The 17228-nt window shown below is 38.8% G+C and overlaps 1 protein-coding gene across 3 annotated transcripts in view; it reads left to right on the top strand.

Annotated features, from left to right (window-relative positions):
* The window catches only part of GNAQ (G protein subunit alpha q), a 326720-nt gene that overhangs the window by 228410 nt on the left and 81082 nt on the right, over positions 1-17228 (top strand). For all 3 annotated transcript variants that reach the window (XM_077148480.1, XM_077148478.1, XM_077148479.1), the window contains exons 4-5: positions 14215-14343; positions 16971-17100. In XM_077148480.1, the coding sequence (XP_077004595.1) occupies positions 14215-14343; positions 16971-17100 (259 nt within the window). The remainder of the gene's footprint in view (positions 1-14214; positions 14344-16970; positions 17101-17228) is intronic.

Here is a 17228-nt window from a genome sequence, read left to right as displayed (position 1 = left end):
GTTCTCTCTTCACCTGGTGTTCTTTGGTTACCCAGAAATACAGTGCCTACTGGAGAAGTGTGTTCTTTAATATTTTTGTATAAAACCATTAATGTGTTACATGGACTAAATAGAAGGTGACCGTATAATTTATCATCCAAACCAGGACACTTTGAGAAGGAAAGGGTTGCTATTAATAATTACACTGAAATAGCAAGTATACACGGGGAGACAAGATAAAATTCTGATGATACATCGGGGGAGCATACACCAAAAAGTCCCCCAAGCAGGGACATCTGGTCACCTTATGTAAATGTAATCTAGGGGTGTTTATTTTTTCCATTTTCTCTGGAAGACTTTATTTGCTTCAAGGGGAGTGGAACCAGTTTACCCCTGCTGGTTATTTAAGGGGCTATATAGAAACCTGAGATAATGGTCCCATGTTTCTGATTTCTTCCGGGAACGTTTTAGCACCCTCTAAAGCTCAGCACCCAAGCCACTGCCTGGCTGGTCTGCCTCCAGTCCCACTGCACCAGCAGGCCTGACCATTAGGGTCCCCTGTTCTTCCTTGTCTTAGTCCTCGGGCACTTTTCCCTTTCTTGGTCAGGAAAACCCTACAGCGCAAAGGTAGGGCCTCTGGTTTCTTGAGCCCATCTTTGTGCTGCTGTGTTGCACATGTTTCTCAGTGTTGTCGCAGAATATGCTCTGCGAACTGCGGGGACACCACTGACTGGGATGTATGCCCCTAGGTTGAGCATCATTCATTCCCAATACTGAACTCATTTTCTGAGAATAATTCAAAATAATTCCTTTCTCTGTAGTCCAGAGAGCTATTCCTTCTTTTCCTTTCTGACTTTTTGGTGTATGTTTCCCTGATGTATCTTTAGTATTTTATCTCGCCTCTTATTTCATGTGGGGTTTCCTTGTAGTTGTTTTTTTCTTTACAAAGGAATTTTTAAAAATACCTCATTGATATTCTGGACCCTGCTTTCTTATATAAAATTACCACTTTACAGAAATCTTTATGACCTTAGGACCAGTTGCTCTGTGTGCTGACTGGCTCTGGCAGCAGTTTTTAGTTTAGTTTCAGGGGATATGTAGGTATCTAATCTCAAACGGTGTAAGAATTGAAGGCTACCGTGCACATCTGCTTAAAGGTTACAGCACAGCAGCTGTTCTTGCCAGGTCTGTCATGGTTATGTGATTCAGTGCTGGCTACTGGCCATGAATACTGAGAGCAGAGGCTGAGCAGACATCTCTTTTCTTTTTTATCTGATGGACTCCTATTCATCTCTCAAAACCCAATTCAAAAGTCAGCCTCTCTGAAAATCTTGCCCAACACTTATAGGCAGTGAATCATTATCGCATCTCACATAGCACTTTGTACATATTTCTGTTATATCTGTTACCATGTTTACTAAAGTGTCTCTCTTCTCCACCCTCAGTGCCCAGAAGGAATGACTGCTCATGTTTGACCTTCACAAATGAGTGTTCCATGAAATCTAGTTGTGGTGTTATCCACTATTTCAATGGCTATGGTTTAGGCACTGTCACTCTTTCAAATCTCTTTTCTCTACTGTTTTTGAAAGCCTAGAATCTGAAAATTGTATTATCGAAAAAACAATTGCTGCTGTTTGCTGAATACTTTATATATATATAAAATATATATAAGATTCTGGTCTTAGTCATTTATATACATTATTTTTCCTCAAAGGCACTCAAGGAGGTAGATAGCTCTTCTCATCCACATTTAACAGAGGAGGAAAATGGGCCTCAGTGAGGATGAGCAACTTGTCCAAGGTCATGCAGTTATTAAATGTTAGGAGAAGGAGCTAAATTCAGATTTACTGACTGAAGAGCCCAGGCTTTTAACCACTGTTAAATGCAACCTCGTAGAGGACAAATGGATGGGAGGTAGATAGAAAATTGAAAGTTAGATAGATTGACTATCTATTATTTAGATAACTCAATCTATTATTAGTTGTTTTATGTCTCATGCCATGAAAGATATAAATTATTATTAATTTTTCTCTATCAATGTTGCCTACAGGTGGCCTCATATTTATAAGGTCAAGAGAGAAAAGTATATGGACCAGAAAACATACCAATAGGTCTTTGGTTTTATCATCCTGCAAACTTAACCTATGATTAGTTAAGCTTCAATACTAATGTGAAAGATGTGCTAAGTCACAAAAAATTCAGAAACTGTGTTTTAGCCTACAATCTTTACTACCCTGCCGTCCATCCCCTTACCCAATAACTTTTCACTAGAGTCAAACTGCAGACAATAAGAACACAATGAACTGATTTGTGTTTTCCTTTTTCTACCTTGATTAGCCAACTTACAGATCATAATAAGCAATCAGATGACTCAAAGGACAGGCAAGGAGAAGGGAAATTCCAGAAGATGGAAGAGTAATTTGGGATTCATTTGCAATTGGCTTTAATTTGGTGTATACTTCCAAGAATTCTAAGATGCTAGAAAGTTTTGTGGATTCCTTTATTAACGTTTTTGTTTTCGAGAAAAAAACAGGGCTCTGAATATCTTTTGATAAAGAGCACAGTAAGCAGATGGTTGTAGGGGGTACCACCTGCTTTAATATACTGAGACATCAGGTCAGATGAGTTCACTGCCTACAGTACCAAAAGCTCCCTCACATTAGCCAGAGAACACAAGTCTCAATCACATTGGTATGTAGTGAGAAAAGTCACTGCTGGCTTTCAGTGCTTAAAGACTGCTTATGTATGTGTTTACCTTAGGACAGCAAATAATCCCTACTCTAGCTTTATTGAAGTTCCCTCAAGGGAATTCAGTAGATCAGATATGATCTTACATGATCTGGAGAACCCATAAACCCAAAGTACATGAATAAAGCTCACATCTAACCTCCTGCTTAAATTTTAAAGTGGTTCAGATTATGGCCTCGCACTAAGGTATTATGCATCATGTTGAATTTAAAGTGCGAAAGGAAATTCTGATGTAGGCTAACTTATCCACCTGATTTATGGCCAAGTCCTTCTGAAGAAGTATCTTGCTGGAAAGTTGCCAACTGACAAATCAACTTAAACAAACCAACTCTGGGGTAGGTGCCCCAGAGAATGTTGGCACTGGCTCTTGCAGCCATCTTGGGTTTGCTCTTTATCTGATGATTAAAAAAAATAAAGTTGCACCTACGCCAGGGTTTTGGAGGCACACAAGACCATTGCATGCTGAGGATATTGGGTTAGGGTCCATTGTTCGATGCAATTCTGTCTGCCACTCTCCACCTCTGGAACTTTCACTAAGTAAGCCTCACTTTCCTCAGACATGCCCAGTGCACTGTAATCCCTAAATATTCTTACAAATTCTTAAGCCCTTTGATTCTATTTCAGTCAACAGGTGTTATCCAGGAAGAAATGAAAACCTGGCACCCCCAGATTTATCTGGAAATATAAGAAAGAAAGAAGATTTTCCCTACACAGTTAAATTACTAAAAATGCAATCGTGAACTCAGAAGACGTCATTGCTCTTGAATATGTTACTAATCTTTAATTTGTTTGCTCTTTTTAAAAGAGTGACAATAATAACATGGGAGGGGATCATATTTCACCTGTGTGATATAATTTACTTCTAGTTTTGTTATCTTATGGGCCACATCTCCTAAAAACCTTGCAGTATTAAAACAAACAAAAACCCTGTATTTGTCGTCCACAGTAAACTCTGATGATCTAAGATGTGGTCCTTACTATTCCCTTTTCAGAATGTTTGGAACAGTTAGACATGAAAAGATAAGGCTTGGAAATGCTTAGCCACTCTCTAGCATTCGTTGCAGAGAAGTGGCAGGGCAAGGGCTTACATTGGCACCTGGTCACCCATTCATTCACTCTGCCCAGGGGGCACAGTGGGCATGGGAGACACACTTAACTTTGTCAATTTGCTGTTTGCTCACATTTTGGCAGAACATTTGCTCCTCTGGTAGTTTTGACCTCTTTCTCACAGTCCTTTTTCGTCTTTCCTCAGGGTGATGTGCTCAGCTAAAACCAGGGGTCCTGTTGCGATAGAACAGGGTTCAGCAAACCCACAGGGCTTTTGTAAATCAAGTTTTATTGGAAAACAGTCATGCTCATTTCTTTAAAAATTGTCGGTAGCTGCTTTTGCACCCAACAAGTTTAGCTGAATAATTGCGGTGGGGACTGTGTAGCTCACAAAGCCTAAATTATTTACTGTCTGACTCTTGACCAAGAAAGTATGCCGACTCCGTCCTTTAGAAAAAGAATAAAGATTGAAAGGCACCTGGGTCTCTCTTGCTTTCACCGTTTAGATGGAATCTGGCATAGGATTCTGGGGTTCTGAAGTAACCCAGAAATAAATTTTAGAGTTCTGAGAAAGTGGATGTCCTGCATTCCTTCAACAAGCCTTCTGAAATACTGCTTTGCACTATGAAGCTTTTTGTAGGAAATGAGCTGCAGAGAGCTCTAGATTGCATTTCCTGGCAGTACTCCTAAATGCCAGGAAAAATTGTATAAAATGTGTACCACGCAAAAAATGGTATCAATGACCAGAAATGTTAACTGAGTTGATTTAGCCTTTGAGAGCAAGGATGATGTCTTCTACTTTTTGTCTTATGCTGCATCGCAGTGCCTGGTGCTCTGTTGCTGCTATTGAGGAGAGTGAGGTAGGATTTGGGAATTAATGAAACTAACGGTAGGAATGACAACCTCTTACAGAGTGTGTAACAGCATGTATCTGACTAGAAGACAACCCACCTCCTGTCACAGGGGAGACAAAGGCACCACGCTATTACATGTAACCCTTAAGGATATTCAGTTTTCCTTTATTTTGACCCCCCTGTTTACCAAACAGCCTTTGGATTCTGACTGGCTGACCCTGATGTTCTTGTTCATTGCCACTCTCTCTCTCTTCTCAATGTGAAGTAACAGACTGAATTTTTTTTAATGCAGTTTTATTGGTATATATCCACACACTATACAGACCGTCCGAAGTATACAACCACAGGCTCTCAGTATCGTCACACGGTTGTGCATGCAACCCCTTGATCAATTGTAGAACATTTCCATTACTTCAGAAAAGAAAAAAAAAAAAAAAGAAAACCCAAATCCTTTTATATAACTTTCCTGCCCCCACCCCCAATTGTTTTCCTGTAGAATTGGTGTGGTACATTTGTTACTGTTGATGAAAGAATATTAAAATATTACTCTCAGCTGTAGGCCATAGATTGCAATAGGTACTATTTTCCCCATATACCACTCTGTCATTAACTCCTTGTCATAGTGTCATACATTTGTGAAGGAACTTTCTGTATATTTGTACATTTAAACGGACATTGTCCACCACGAGATTCACTATATACATTCCCATGTTTTAACACCTGACTCTAAACTCCCCGCCGTCCACCACATTCACACATCATCAGCGCTGTTACTTATTCTCACAATAACCTGGTAGCATCAACTCCATCCATTTCCAAAACATTGAAGTTCAACCTAGTTAAACATTCTGCACGTATGAAGCAACCACTCCCTATTCTCTAGCCTCATCCTATGTCCTGGTAACCCCTATTCTCTATGTTATGTCTGTGAGTTTACATAGTATAATTAGTTCATAGCAGTGAGACCACACAATGTTTGTCATTTTGTGTCTGACTTATTTCATTTAATATTATGTCCTCAAGGTTCATCCGTGTTGTTGTGTGCATCACGAATTTTAATTTTGATCTGTAATTAGTGGCTGGTAAGTTAGGCTTATTTGACCAGCTCCCCCAGACCTGATTGTCCTAAATGAAATTTCTAATCTTCCAGAACCAATATCCAGGTTCAGGCAGCAAGACCACCGGAGACCCGCTTAAACCAGCAAACTTTACTCATGGCGAGCTTCTTGAGTGTAGTCACTAGAACCTCTCTTGTGACCCGCATGGTACCTGAATTGTGGTGTGTTCCTTAATAGCATGCTTATGTCCATTGCCAGAGTGCAGGCTTGTTGAGGACAGGCAGGGGTTCGTTCTGGTTTTGTCTCTTTGCTAAGCACAGTGTCTAATTATCATAGGCTCTCGGGAACACTTGCTGTATGAGTGAGTAAATTCTGTGTCTTTACTATTTTCCTCCTTTTATTTTCTGCCTGTTCAAATCTCATGGAGTCTATAAGGTATGACACTCCCTCACCTCTCCTCTACCCCATTCTCTGCTGACTGCACTTCATAATCATCTCTCCCTTCTTACTGCAGTCATAGTTAACAGCTCACAATTTGGTACTTAATTGTTTCTTAATTGTTTCCTCTGTGCTATCTTTGCTTCCCAGTTAGCCTGACATCCCTAAGGGTAAAGAAAAAAAAAAAATATATATATATATATATACATGCATATTTTGTGCCAGCTCCCTCTTCTCTCCCCGCTGCATCCAGCACACATTGCATTACAATTTAACACATACCAGATTTTCAATAAATGCATATAATAACTGAATATGCATATATTAACTGAATTAAGCACTGCCATTGCATTTCAAGAGAGGCAGACTGTAGATATAAATCAGTCTTCTGATGTTGCTTGCATAAAAATTATGTAAAAATTGATCAACAGCTTTCAAAGTTATCACCCAAAAGGTGAACAAATTTACAAAGCAAAGGAGGCAAATTGAAAAAGGTATCTCTCCACCCAACCCCCTCCTTTTTTCTCTTTGTTTCACTCTCTTTTGTTGTTTTGTTTTGTTTTTAATTACAAAGCCATTAAATTTATTTGTGTAATGACTGTGAGAATCTATTGCTGTGAGCCTGGGCCTGTCCCTGGAGTCCGCCTGACTCAGAGCTGCCCAGCCCCCTCTCCATTTCACAGGCGGTGGCTATTCAGAACAAAACCCTCCGTATAGAAGGCTCATAAGATACTGAAACTATTTACCAAATGCACTGATAGGATTTTTTTTCTGGGCTATGTAATTTAGTTTTAAAAGTCTGACTTCCTGGATTGATTTGACTCCTTGGCAAAAAACAATGGGTCCCTAAAACTTCTCTTTTATCACTCAGAATATTCTCTTGAACTGTCTTCATAGGCCATAGAATTGCACTTTATTTGCTGCTACTGGGAGATCTTTGCTTTTAAATCACGAATTTTGTATTAAAGACAGATCACTTCTTATGCATAGAATACTTATTATAAAGGCAGATCTCCTTCCTCTGTAATCCTGGTGTGCCAGGTGTTAAAGAAGTAAAAAGAAACTTGATTAGGCCACAAAGTAAAGCTCTGCAAGAGATGGAAGTGTTTGCGTGTAGTGAGTTACCTCATGCAGCTCACCAGGTTACCGGCTGGGCTTGTGTCAACACCAGGATCTGCCATATAAGGGAGGACTTGGACGGGTCCTGGCCCCTTCTCCCCTCCTTCCCTGCTGGCCTGCTCCTCTGCTCCCCTGCTCCCCTGCTCCCCTCCTCCCCTCCTCCCCTCCTCCCCTCCTCCCCTCCTTCCCTCCTCCCCTGCTCCCCTGCAAGAGTCTTCCCCGGGGGCCAGCAGTTCTGCAGAACTGGTGCTTCTCATTCCATTTTCTTTCTTTCTCCCTCTATCCCTCCCTCCCTCCCTTCCTCCCTCTCTCCTTCCTTCCTTTCTTTTTTTTTTTGTTGTTGTTCCGTTTGAGCATTCCTCTCCCTTTTTCCCCTTGTCCCCTTGGATCCCCGTGGGCACTGTCAGCTGTACCATAACCGTGCGTTTCTGGTTTCTCCTTCGCGTCCACTGCTTTGGGCAGTGCCAAATAAGATCTTCTGGCCCGATCCAGCTTTCAGTTCCCTGAAGACTGTTCCTGTTACAATGAGGTCTTCTTAATTTTTTTTAATGAAGTCGACCTAGTTTTTATAACCTTCTTTTAAATAATTAAATTTTTTTTGAAAATCTACCCAGAATCATTGTCTATGCCAGAACTTCATCCTGATATTTGACTCAAACTGCAGCCACTCCATTGGAGCTTACACAGGAGTTTTGAAGAACCCCTAAACACACACATATCATCACTTGCTACTCTGAATGCCCCGTTTATCTGATTATGGTTGGTCGGATTTATACCAAACGTCAAAGATTTCTTTTTCCATTTACTTTCCACAGATGCTTTTCCCCTTTTGGTATAATTGCTGAGGGTTGTATGCCTATAACTTTCACTAAATTTTTAGAACCCCAGCAAAAGGTAAATATTTTACTTACCAAATCATATCTCTAAATTTAATTGTTTCCTTCATTTAAAAAAACAAAACAAAACACTTGAATTTCTTTGTTATTCTTAGCTTATATTTCAATTATCCTCCCAGTTATAAGTAAAAAGATTTTTAAAAATAAGTTCTTATTACATGTCAGATTGGAGCATCAATTCAATTGAACGGTCAGCTTAAAACTACTATTGATGAAACTTTTGTCAATATTGTAAGAACCGACAAGTGGCTAAGCAAGCTGTGGTGTATACATACAATGGAATATTATGCAGCTGTAAGACAGAATAAAGTCATGAAGCATGTAACAACATGAATGGACCTTAAGGACATTATACTGAGTGAGATTAGCCAGAAACAAAAGGACAAATACTGTATGGTCTCACTGATACGAACTGACAATAGCGAATGAACTTGGAAAATTTCAGTTGGTAACAGAGAGCATCCGGAGATAGAAATTAGGTAATTGGAGCTGAAGGGATACAGATTGTACAACAGGACTGATTTTAAAAATTCAGAAATGGATAGCACAATACTACCTAACTGTAATACAGTAATGTTAGAACACTGAATGAAGCTGAATGTGAGAATGATGGAGGGAGGAGGCCTGGGGTCACAAATGAAATCAGAAGGAAAGAGAGAGAGACAATGAAGACTGAGATGGTATTAAAATATATATATATATATATATATATATATATATTGTGTTTTAAAAACCTATTCAAAAGAGGAAAATGTCATTATTTTATTTTATTTGAATATATTATTTTAGGTAATTTTAAACTTCTCTCATATATTTTTAGTTATTTAAAGTAGTCAGTGGGTGGGCCACAGTGGCTCAGCAGGCAGCGTTTCTTGCCCCGGATTCGATTCCTGGTGCCTGCTCATGCAAAAATTAATAAATAAATAAAGTAAAGTGTCAATTGTATCCCATTGCTGAATTTTTAAAATTTTTTCTGTAGTCAAAGATGACAGCAGAGTTAAATGTATGAAGAATTTGGCTATCACACGGCATCATTTTAAAGTTACAGGCATGATTTCTTAAGTCTTTCATACAAATCAGCCATACTGCAGAAGGGTGGTTTGTGGCTTATCTTTCCATAAAGGATTAGAAAGACAGTTCAAACAGGTTCACCCCCAGCCCCCAACATGGCTTTCCAAAATATAAAATGCTCAACAAATCTCAACATTCCTTCTCTTTATGTAAGACTTTTCTTCCACAAGTTGCTGAATTCCTTGCATGTGGGGGTCATATTCAATGCCTCTTCATGTCCTTGATACCTGCAGTAATGACTTCTTGGTCAATCAGAAGGTACCGTTGATTTCCAGATGACCCTTCATTTGTCTCATGGTAGAGAAGGAATTGTGGAAATTCTCTTAGACGAGTCTCCTTGTTGTCCCTGCTTTTCACTGCATCAGAAACCTGTTTCTTCCTTTAAAGGGACTGGCCCCAGCTCCTGGGTTTGCACTGGGTTAGAGAGCCTTCCAAGGCTTGAAAGCTGGAACCTAATGGATACAAATTATATCATTTTGTGGCCAGAACCTGAAGAAGGTCAGGAAGCGTATCTCCTAAATGAAGTTAAATAAATGATGCCTTTCCTTTCTGTGTTGTCTTTCAATTTGTCAGAGGCATTTTAATTCAATATTTAGTTCTTACATAAAGCAGACCAATAATAGCCCGGATAGATAATTACATAGAAAGGAGTACTAACGACCTTCCCACTCTCATGTTTTCTCCTAAAAAGTGTAACTAACCTGCCTTTCTAACCAGTGCAGCGTTTTCCATACTGTGGTCCTAATTTGGTTCACACATCATGGATCTGCTGAAGGCCAGTCTCTTAGCAGAGTGCAGGTGACACAATCGTGGACAAGGTGGTCGTGGTTTGTGACCCCACAGAGGGAGAGAGCACAAACTGAGCAAACGTAGGGAGAAAAACGTAAAGTTTATTTTTTTCTAATCAATTGTTAAATAATCGATCATCACCTGTCCCAAAGCAATGGAAAGTCATTACAGCCCAGAGAATGTAATGATGGGATTGGGATAATGATGGGATTAGTTTAAGTAGCGAGACCTCCCATTTCTAGCACAATTTTAGAATTGTCTCCTGCACAGTTAAATAAGCCCCGTGGATATCAGGAGAGTGTTCTCTTCCTGACATCAGAAGAGAACTACTGCCAGCAACTTGTTACACATACATTGCCTTGGAAATGTACTTTGTGCCTGTCACCATAGCGACACCCCGAGAATGACCTCAGCAGCCACTCAAAATCATTTCTACCAAACAAATTATAGCTATAATTAACTTTCTGAATTTACTCTGCAATATAAATTTGTTCAGTCCTCGGTGTTTCTTTTTAAAAGGTTAAATGAATGGAATAACCCAACATGAGCCCAGTCCCCATACACCACCAAAGCATTTTCTCATTTATGTGAGATGCTTACATGGAAAATACAGTGCATTAAGAGATTTTTTTTCCCCCAGTATCCTTTCTCAGAATGTGACAAGAATCAACAGAGGAGGCTGTGTTAGTCTTGTCATGCTGGAACTCCATTTCTGAAGGAATAGAGTGGCGTTTGCCCTGAGCTAAAATGAAATGCAGAAAGTGCCGTGGGATGCACCCCAGCGTGAGGGGAGCATACAAGGTTGGGACTGACCCACGCAGAGGCTGCTTCACATTGGCCCCTCTTTGGCAGGGGCTATGTACCTGTGAAAAATGCAATTCCTGATTTTCTGTAGATTTGACCAGAGTCACAAACTGTCTGCACACATATTTTCAATCCTGTTGTAGCTTCTGAGTCACTCAGACCTTCCTCTAGGAATAAAGGGTTTTATGTCTTTTGTTTGTTTGAAAGTTTTTGTCATTGTTGTTATTTTGTTTGCCTTCTTACCTTGTCTTGAGACGTTTGGGGTTTGTTTTGATTTGCTTTGGTTCTAGACAATGTATGTTGCAACTAACCGAACAAGATACAGTTCCTTTCAGCCTTTTTCTTTTGTTAAACTAAATTAAACTTTTTAAACTCCAAGTAAAATGAGCCCTTCCCCCCCATCCAATTGAGGAAAAGCAAAAGGAATTTCAAGGAAGAGCTATAGCTTACTTCCATGGTAATCAGAAATGTAATGAACATCTTCAGTGAGTCCTTCCTTGCCACGAATTCTGTGGATTCCTGAGCAATAAAGAGATAGAACAGAGCCTGGCAAGCAGCAAGGGCTAGATATAACCTAGTTGTTATGCTGTTGTTGTTAGTCTCTATGAACTCCACTGACATTGACAAGGAGCAAGAGATGAAGAGGGAAAAACATCATTCTTGCAAATTTGTCCTTCATGTACCAAATATTTTAGTTATTCAACTAATATGTCAGTACGGCCCTCAATTCCTGGAGAGGCGCCACTGACAATTTTTAAGAGCAGCCTCTAAGCCTTTGTAAGTGCTTTTCAGTTGCAGGTGTGGCCCCTGCTTCCATCTTACTAGAGCAAATTTCTCAGGGAGTTTAGCTCATCTTTCTAAATTGGAAAGAGACTGACTGATCAAGGTTCCCACTGGGCAACGTGACAAGTAGTTTTCCCAGTTTGTATGCTGGTTCTGTAAATTCTCCTGTGAAATACACACGGTATTTTTTAAATGGAGTCGAAACGAGCAATCTTTTTGGTTCATATTCTGGAAACAGAAAGCCACCATTTCTCTTTACCCCAGGAACACCACAGCACCTTGTGTGATCGCTGTGTATGCCAGTAAGTGAATAGACATGATTTCTTGGGCAGCATATTTCTGAGCTGCTTGCCAATGTAAGTGTAATTTTTATTTACTTTATTATAATCTTTGTTTACTCTGGGATATAAGGTCTTAATAGTAAAATAAATGGTGATTTCCTATGTCTCAAAACGTATGATCAATTCAGGATTTTCAAAGGAAGGAGTTGACAAATTCCAGAAAACTACATCTATATAGAGTTATCTGGTATCAACCCCATCAGAAAACTGAGATCACCCCAAGACCATGCCAAAATATTTCTTATAATTTTAGGTCCAATCCATTTTTCTGTATGCCCATATTCTCCAAACCTCTCCTTTGTCATCTTTATAATAATTAAAGGTATCAGGCTGGTTCCTATCAGTCAGTAGAGAGCTAATTGCCAGCTAGAGAACCACTGAGGTGTCTGGGATAAGGCCACCAGAATACTAATTAGTTGCTTTGCAGTAGGAATTTCCAGACTGGTACTTTTTTTATCTTAAAGAATTGTTACTCCCAAAAGGGTTGTAATTTTACTTAGCTTCTACTGTTTTATGATTCTAAGAATCTTATGGACTAAACATGATATTTCTTTCTAACATTCAGCTTCAAGCTTAAGGGTATCATTAATAAGGAAACACCACTCGTAAGAATCTATTTAAATAACACTAAAACTAAATATCAGCATTGGAAAGCCAGCCAGCCAGCAAATATCCATTATGTATTATTTATTAGGGACTCCTGGGTTCTGAGGCAGAAATGAAAAAGAGCAGTACACAGTCCTTATCTTAGGAAGGTCATATACCAACTAAATGTCTGTGTTAGCATTGCTGAGTTACAGCGTCTCCGGCACCAGACATTCTCTGTGATGTATATCATAACCCACTGTCTCTTGTCTTTAGGCATAAATGAAGGTGTTGAAGATCTGTCTCTTTCCAATTCCACTAATCGTTCCACTTGTACTTTAAAACCGTATGTACAAGTTAGTTACTTCATGTATAGTTGGCAATTAAGTATTTTGAAACTATAGCTGGTTCTCCATCCTCTCTAGGGCAAAGAGGAGCATAGTCACACTGTGGAATCATGAGAATTTGTCTCATAAAAGCACACATCAAGTTATATCCAAAAATGACTTTTATGGACTTTGGGAGAATGAAAAGGGAAAGGAATATAAAATTTTTTTAGTTGAAAAAATTTTTTTAGTTGAAAAAATTTTACTGATGGAGGACAGAACTTTGGTTACTGTGAGTTAGGGTTGGGTGACACGGATGGTGGTAGCCTGGGGGAGGTTTTTTTTTGGCAATGAAACATTTCTTTATCTGTATCATGTGATTATTACACACATCTATACATATGATACAATTTCATGAACTTATGTGCCAAAAAGAACAAATTGGGTGCTTGTAAAAGTTGGTTAAATCCAAATAAGGTCTATAGTTTAGTTAAGTAATGTATCAGTTTCCCAGTTTTGATAATGTGCTCTGGTTATGTAAGATGTTGTCCTTGGGGGAAGCTGGGGGAAGGATACTACTCTCTGTAATATTTTTGCAACTTCTTATGAATCTAAAATTGTTTCAAAATAAAGTTTTGTTTCTTTAAAGGGAATGGAAGAGTATCATAGAACCAGATAAATTTCAATTTAGGATGTGGCAACTCTAAACCTTGGAAATATCTGCCCTTAGACATCATTACTTCAATAACTAGGCATCTTGTGGCATCACATTAGCATGAAGGACTTAGGCTTCAGGCAGAATTTAGGACATAGTATCTTACTCATGTCCCTGTGGGCAGTAAGGAGATTCATTTCAGGAAAAGACTGATGTCCTTCAAAGAAGGCAAAAAAAAGGGCGGGCCACAGTGGTTCATTGGCACAGTTCTCACCTGCCATGCCGGAGACCCAGGTTCGATTCCCGGTGCCTGCCCATGCAAAAAAAAAAAAAAAAGAGAGAGTTCATCCTCACTTGTATTTATGCAAAGATAAAATTCATATAAATAAGCTAAAAGCTATTTACGTCAAACTCCTGCTTTACTACCCAGACCTGCTAAGCAAGTAGAGTTTAGGAAGCTAGTTTGCATTTCTTTTTCCTTACCACCCTACTTTTTGGATGGTTCTCACTGAGAATAAGAGAAGAAACAAGAAATAGATGGAAAACCGTGTTCTGAAAAATGGAAGGTTGATTTTATCTTTTTACTTCCCAAATGTCTCTATCGTCTTCTGATATTTCTTTCTCTGCTTCTCTCTTTGGCTCATTTCTTGCCCAGCCTTTCCATAGACAGATTTGGTATGATGGTGACACTGACATTCTCGTTGTGTCTTCCCTTCTCTAGCTATCTTAACGACTTGGACCGCGTAGCCGACCCTGCCTACCTGCCTACTCAGCAAGATGTGCTTAGAGTTCGAGTCCCCACCACAGGGATCATCGAATACCCTTTTGACTTACAAAGTGTCATTTTCAGGTAGTAACTGAGTATATACAACCCACTTCCCAGCCTTATGCCTTGAGTATGTATGGTGAATTCTAGAAATATTGAGACTGTGTATAGACTTTACAACAATGTAGCCTTTCGATCTATCATTATCATTAGATATACAAATGAAATAATGTATCCCTGAAAGAGGGAGCAGAGGAAAGATGTTCGGTGGATTTCTCGTTTCAGTTTAAATCCCCAATAAATTAAGGAAATTTTAGCTGAACATCAATTAATCAAACATTGGTCCTGACTACAATCTTTTGAATCATTTTAACTATGAGGATAATGTATATATTTTTAGTTATGTAAAACATGCATGATCTATCTATGACCCATCAATAATAGAAATTGGATCTTGTTAAATCATGTGGATGTTTCCTCCAGTTCCTCTAGTACCAATGCACAATTTTTAGTAGGAATAAAAAAATTTGATATTTTATGTTCATTTAATAAGTTGCTTAAAATATTTCAACATACATGATTTTTGACAATGGGTTAATGAACCTAAGTCTAAATGTACATAGCAAAATGGAATGAACACTTACTACCTCCTTTCTCACTGATGCTATCGTGCCTGGGTAATATTTCAGCCAGAAGCTTTCTTCTTTTTCCTTAAAAGATGCAGGAAAGCAATACCGATGTCCTTTCATTAAATCTCTTGTAACACATTCACTCAGTTGTACTTTGAATTAGAATACCAACCACATAGTACTTTGAGAAACAAAACCATGTTAGTGGTAATGATTTACCAGTTCAAATATGTCTATGAGCATAGAGTTGAATTCCTCAGGAGAGCCCAAGCCTTTGAAGATGAGGGAAGTACATGACTCGCTTATGTAACCCTGATTAGCAGCCTCTCCTCCCTACCAGGGCACTGTGTGTTTTATTCTGATCACGTGCTGTACCTGAGATTACATCTGGCCGTCATAAACTGCTCAAATAGACATAACCATAAAGTGGGTGACATTTTGAAAATATTTGTCTCATTTTTTTCATCTATAAAATGGTTGGATTAGATGATCCCCCAAGGTCCCTGGTAGCTTCAGCATTTTGTAATAACTTATGTTTTGGGTTTATAGCATTTAGAGATGTTTTATCTGAAATGCCCAAGTTTCCTTCCTCTTACGACCATAGTACAGAATATTTTTCAGAAAACATAGCATTTTACGGGAATTTTCACCTCCTTGTTGCATCACAATTAGTGCATTATGTAGCCAGATTACAACTACATCTTGTGTTTTCTACATTTTGTGCTTTAGCTTTTAAAGAAAGGCATTTTTCACCATTATGAGTAATGCCTAGGAGAGTAATTTCCTACCACCATCCAAAGCATCTTGTGAGGCTTGGTATAACAGGATTTCATGGAATAAGAAATTTATGTAAATAAGTAGCGAATTATTCATATGATGGCATTAGGAAGGGCACAGCATTTTAGTATTTCTAATGATATAAGAATTCCAGTTTTATTTTCTGTGGGTCATTGATCTCCCCAAATCCAAATTCTGCCTCCAAGATACCTCTTCCATTTCTTAGAAGACTTTTAAAGGAAGCTATCAGGGAAAGATCCTTTATTTCTTAGTTTCAGTTTCATCCTGTAAGGCAGGCAAATGCCAGGAGCAACGGCCATTTCTCACAAATGCTTAAAGAGCCCTACTTCCATTTTTGTACCTAACAGTACATTCTCTTGAGAGCATTTTATTCTGAGAACACTGTGTCCATTTCAGTCAAAAGATGGGTTCAACAAATTGAAGCAACTTGATGTGCCAGGCACTGTGCTAGATAGTTTCAGATATATTCTCTCTCAAGTAGAGATATATTCTCTCTCAAGTAACTCATATGCGGTGTTGGTCTTTGAGCAGTAACTCAGCAGAGACTTGATGTGTTAAAAACAAATCCTTGAAATAGTTCAAATGATGGCCACTTCAGTCACACCTGGTAATAGCTTAATGCTTTATGCAACACTTCACTTTCAGCAGGTTAGTGAGTTGGATTGTGCAGAAGGCTGATCGCACCATGTTATTCAACATAGCTGAGCCAGTCCAAAATTAGTACCGTATTGGGGATGGGGGAACAGTTCCAGATGGTTACCCTACTAATAAAGGATCAGGGGGTCCCATTTGCAATTATTTGAAGGACCACATACCTATATTGCAATATATAGCATCTTTACATCTTTTAAATACACTTGTAGTCATTTCTAGCATCCTTAAGAACTACATGAAGATTTTATAAGAAAGGAAATAGAAGTTCAGTATTTGCTGCCAGGGCTTAAACCAAATATGAGTCCCGTTTCTGACTCTTCAGAGTGTGATTAAATCAAACACACCACTCTGCTTGGCGCAGACAAGGATTTCTTAAATAAAGTTATGATTTTCATACACATTTGTTAACTCCCTAATAACCACAATGCTTTATTACTTAAAATGTGTGACTCTGTTAGGTAACAGAAAATTAGTAGATGCCGAACAATTTTAATTGAATTGACTTGATTGTCTGTTGTCTTTAAAGAGAATGTTTTTCTTAAGTTTGTAATTGCAGCTATATTTTCATTAACTTTTCATTTTCATCTTTTTCCTTCTATGCAATTAATATGAATATTGTTCACTTTGCAGAATGGTGGATGTAGGGGGCCAAAGGTCAGAGAGAAGAAAATGGATACACTGCTTTGAAAACGTGACCTCTATCATGTTTCTAGTAGCGCTTAGTGAATATGACCAAGTTCTCGTGGAGTCAGACAACGAGGTAAGTCCTCTCCGGACAGGCAATAGACTATCATTTTAATATCTGATACAAACACATGATAGGAGTTTGGGGTATGGGGTGAGCTGATTTTGATTTCTTGATGATTGATTTAAGATTTTGAAAGTAAC

This window comes from Tamandua tetradactyla, chromosome 2 (assembly GCF_023851605.1).
Source record: "Tamandua tetradactyla isolate mTamTet1 chromosome 2, mTamTet1.pri, whole genome shotgun sequence".
NCBI classification, from domain to species: Eukaryota; Metazoa; Chordata; class Mammalia; order Pilosa; family Myrmecophagidae; genus Tamandua; species Tamandua tetradactyla.
This window is presented reverse-complemented; position numbering and strand designations above follow the sequence as displayed.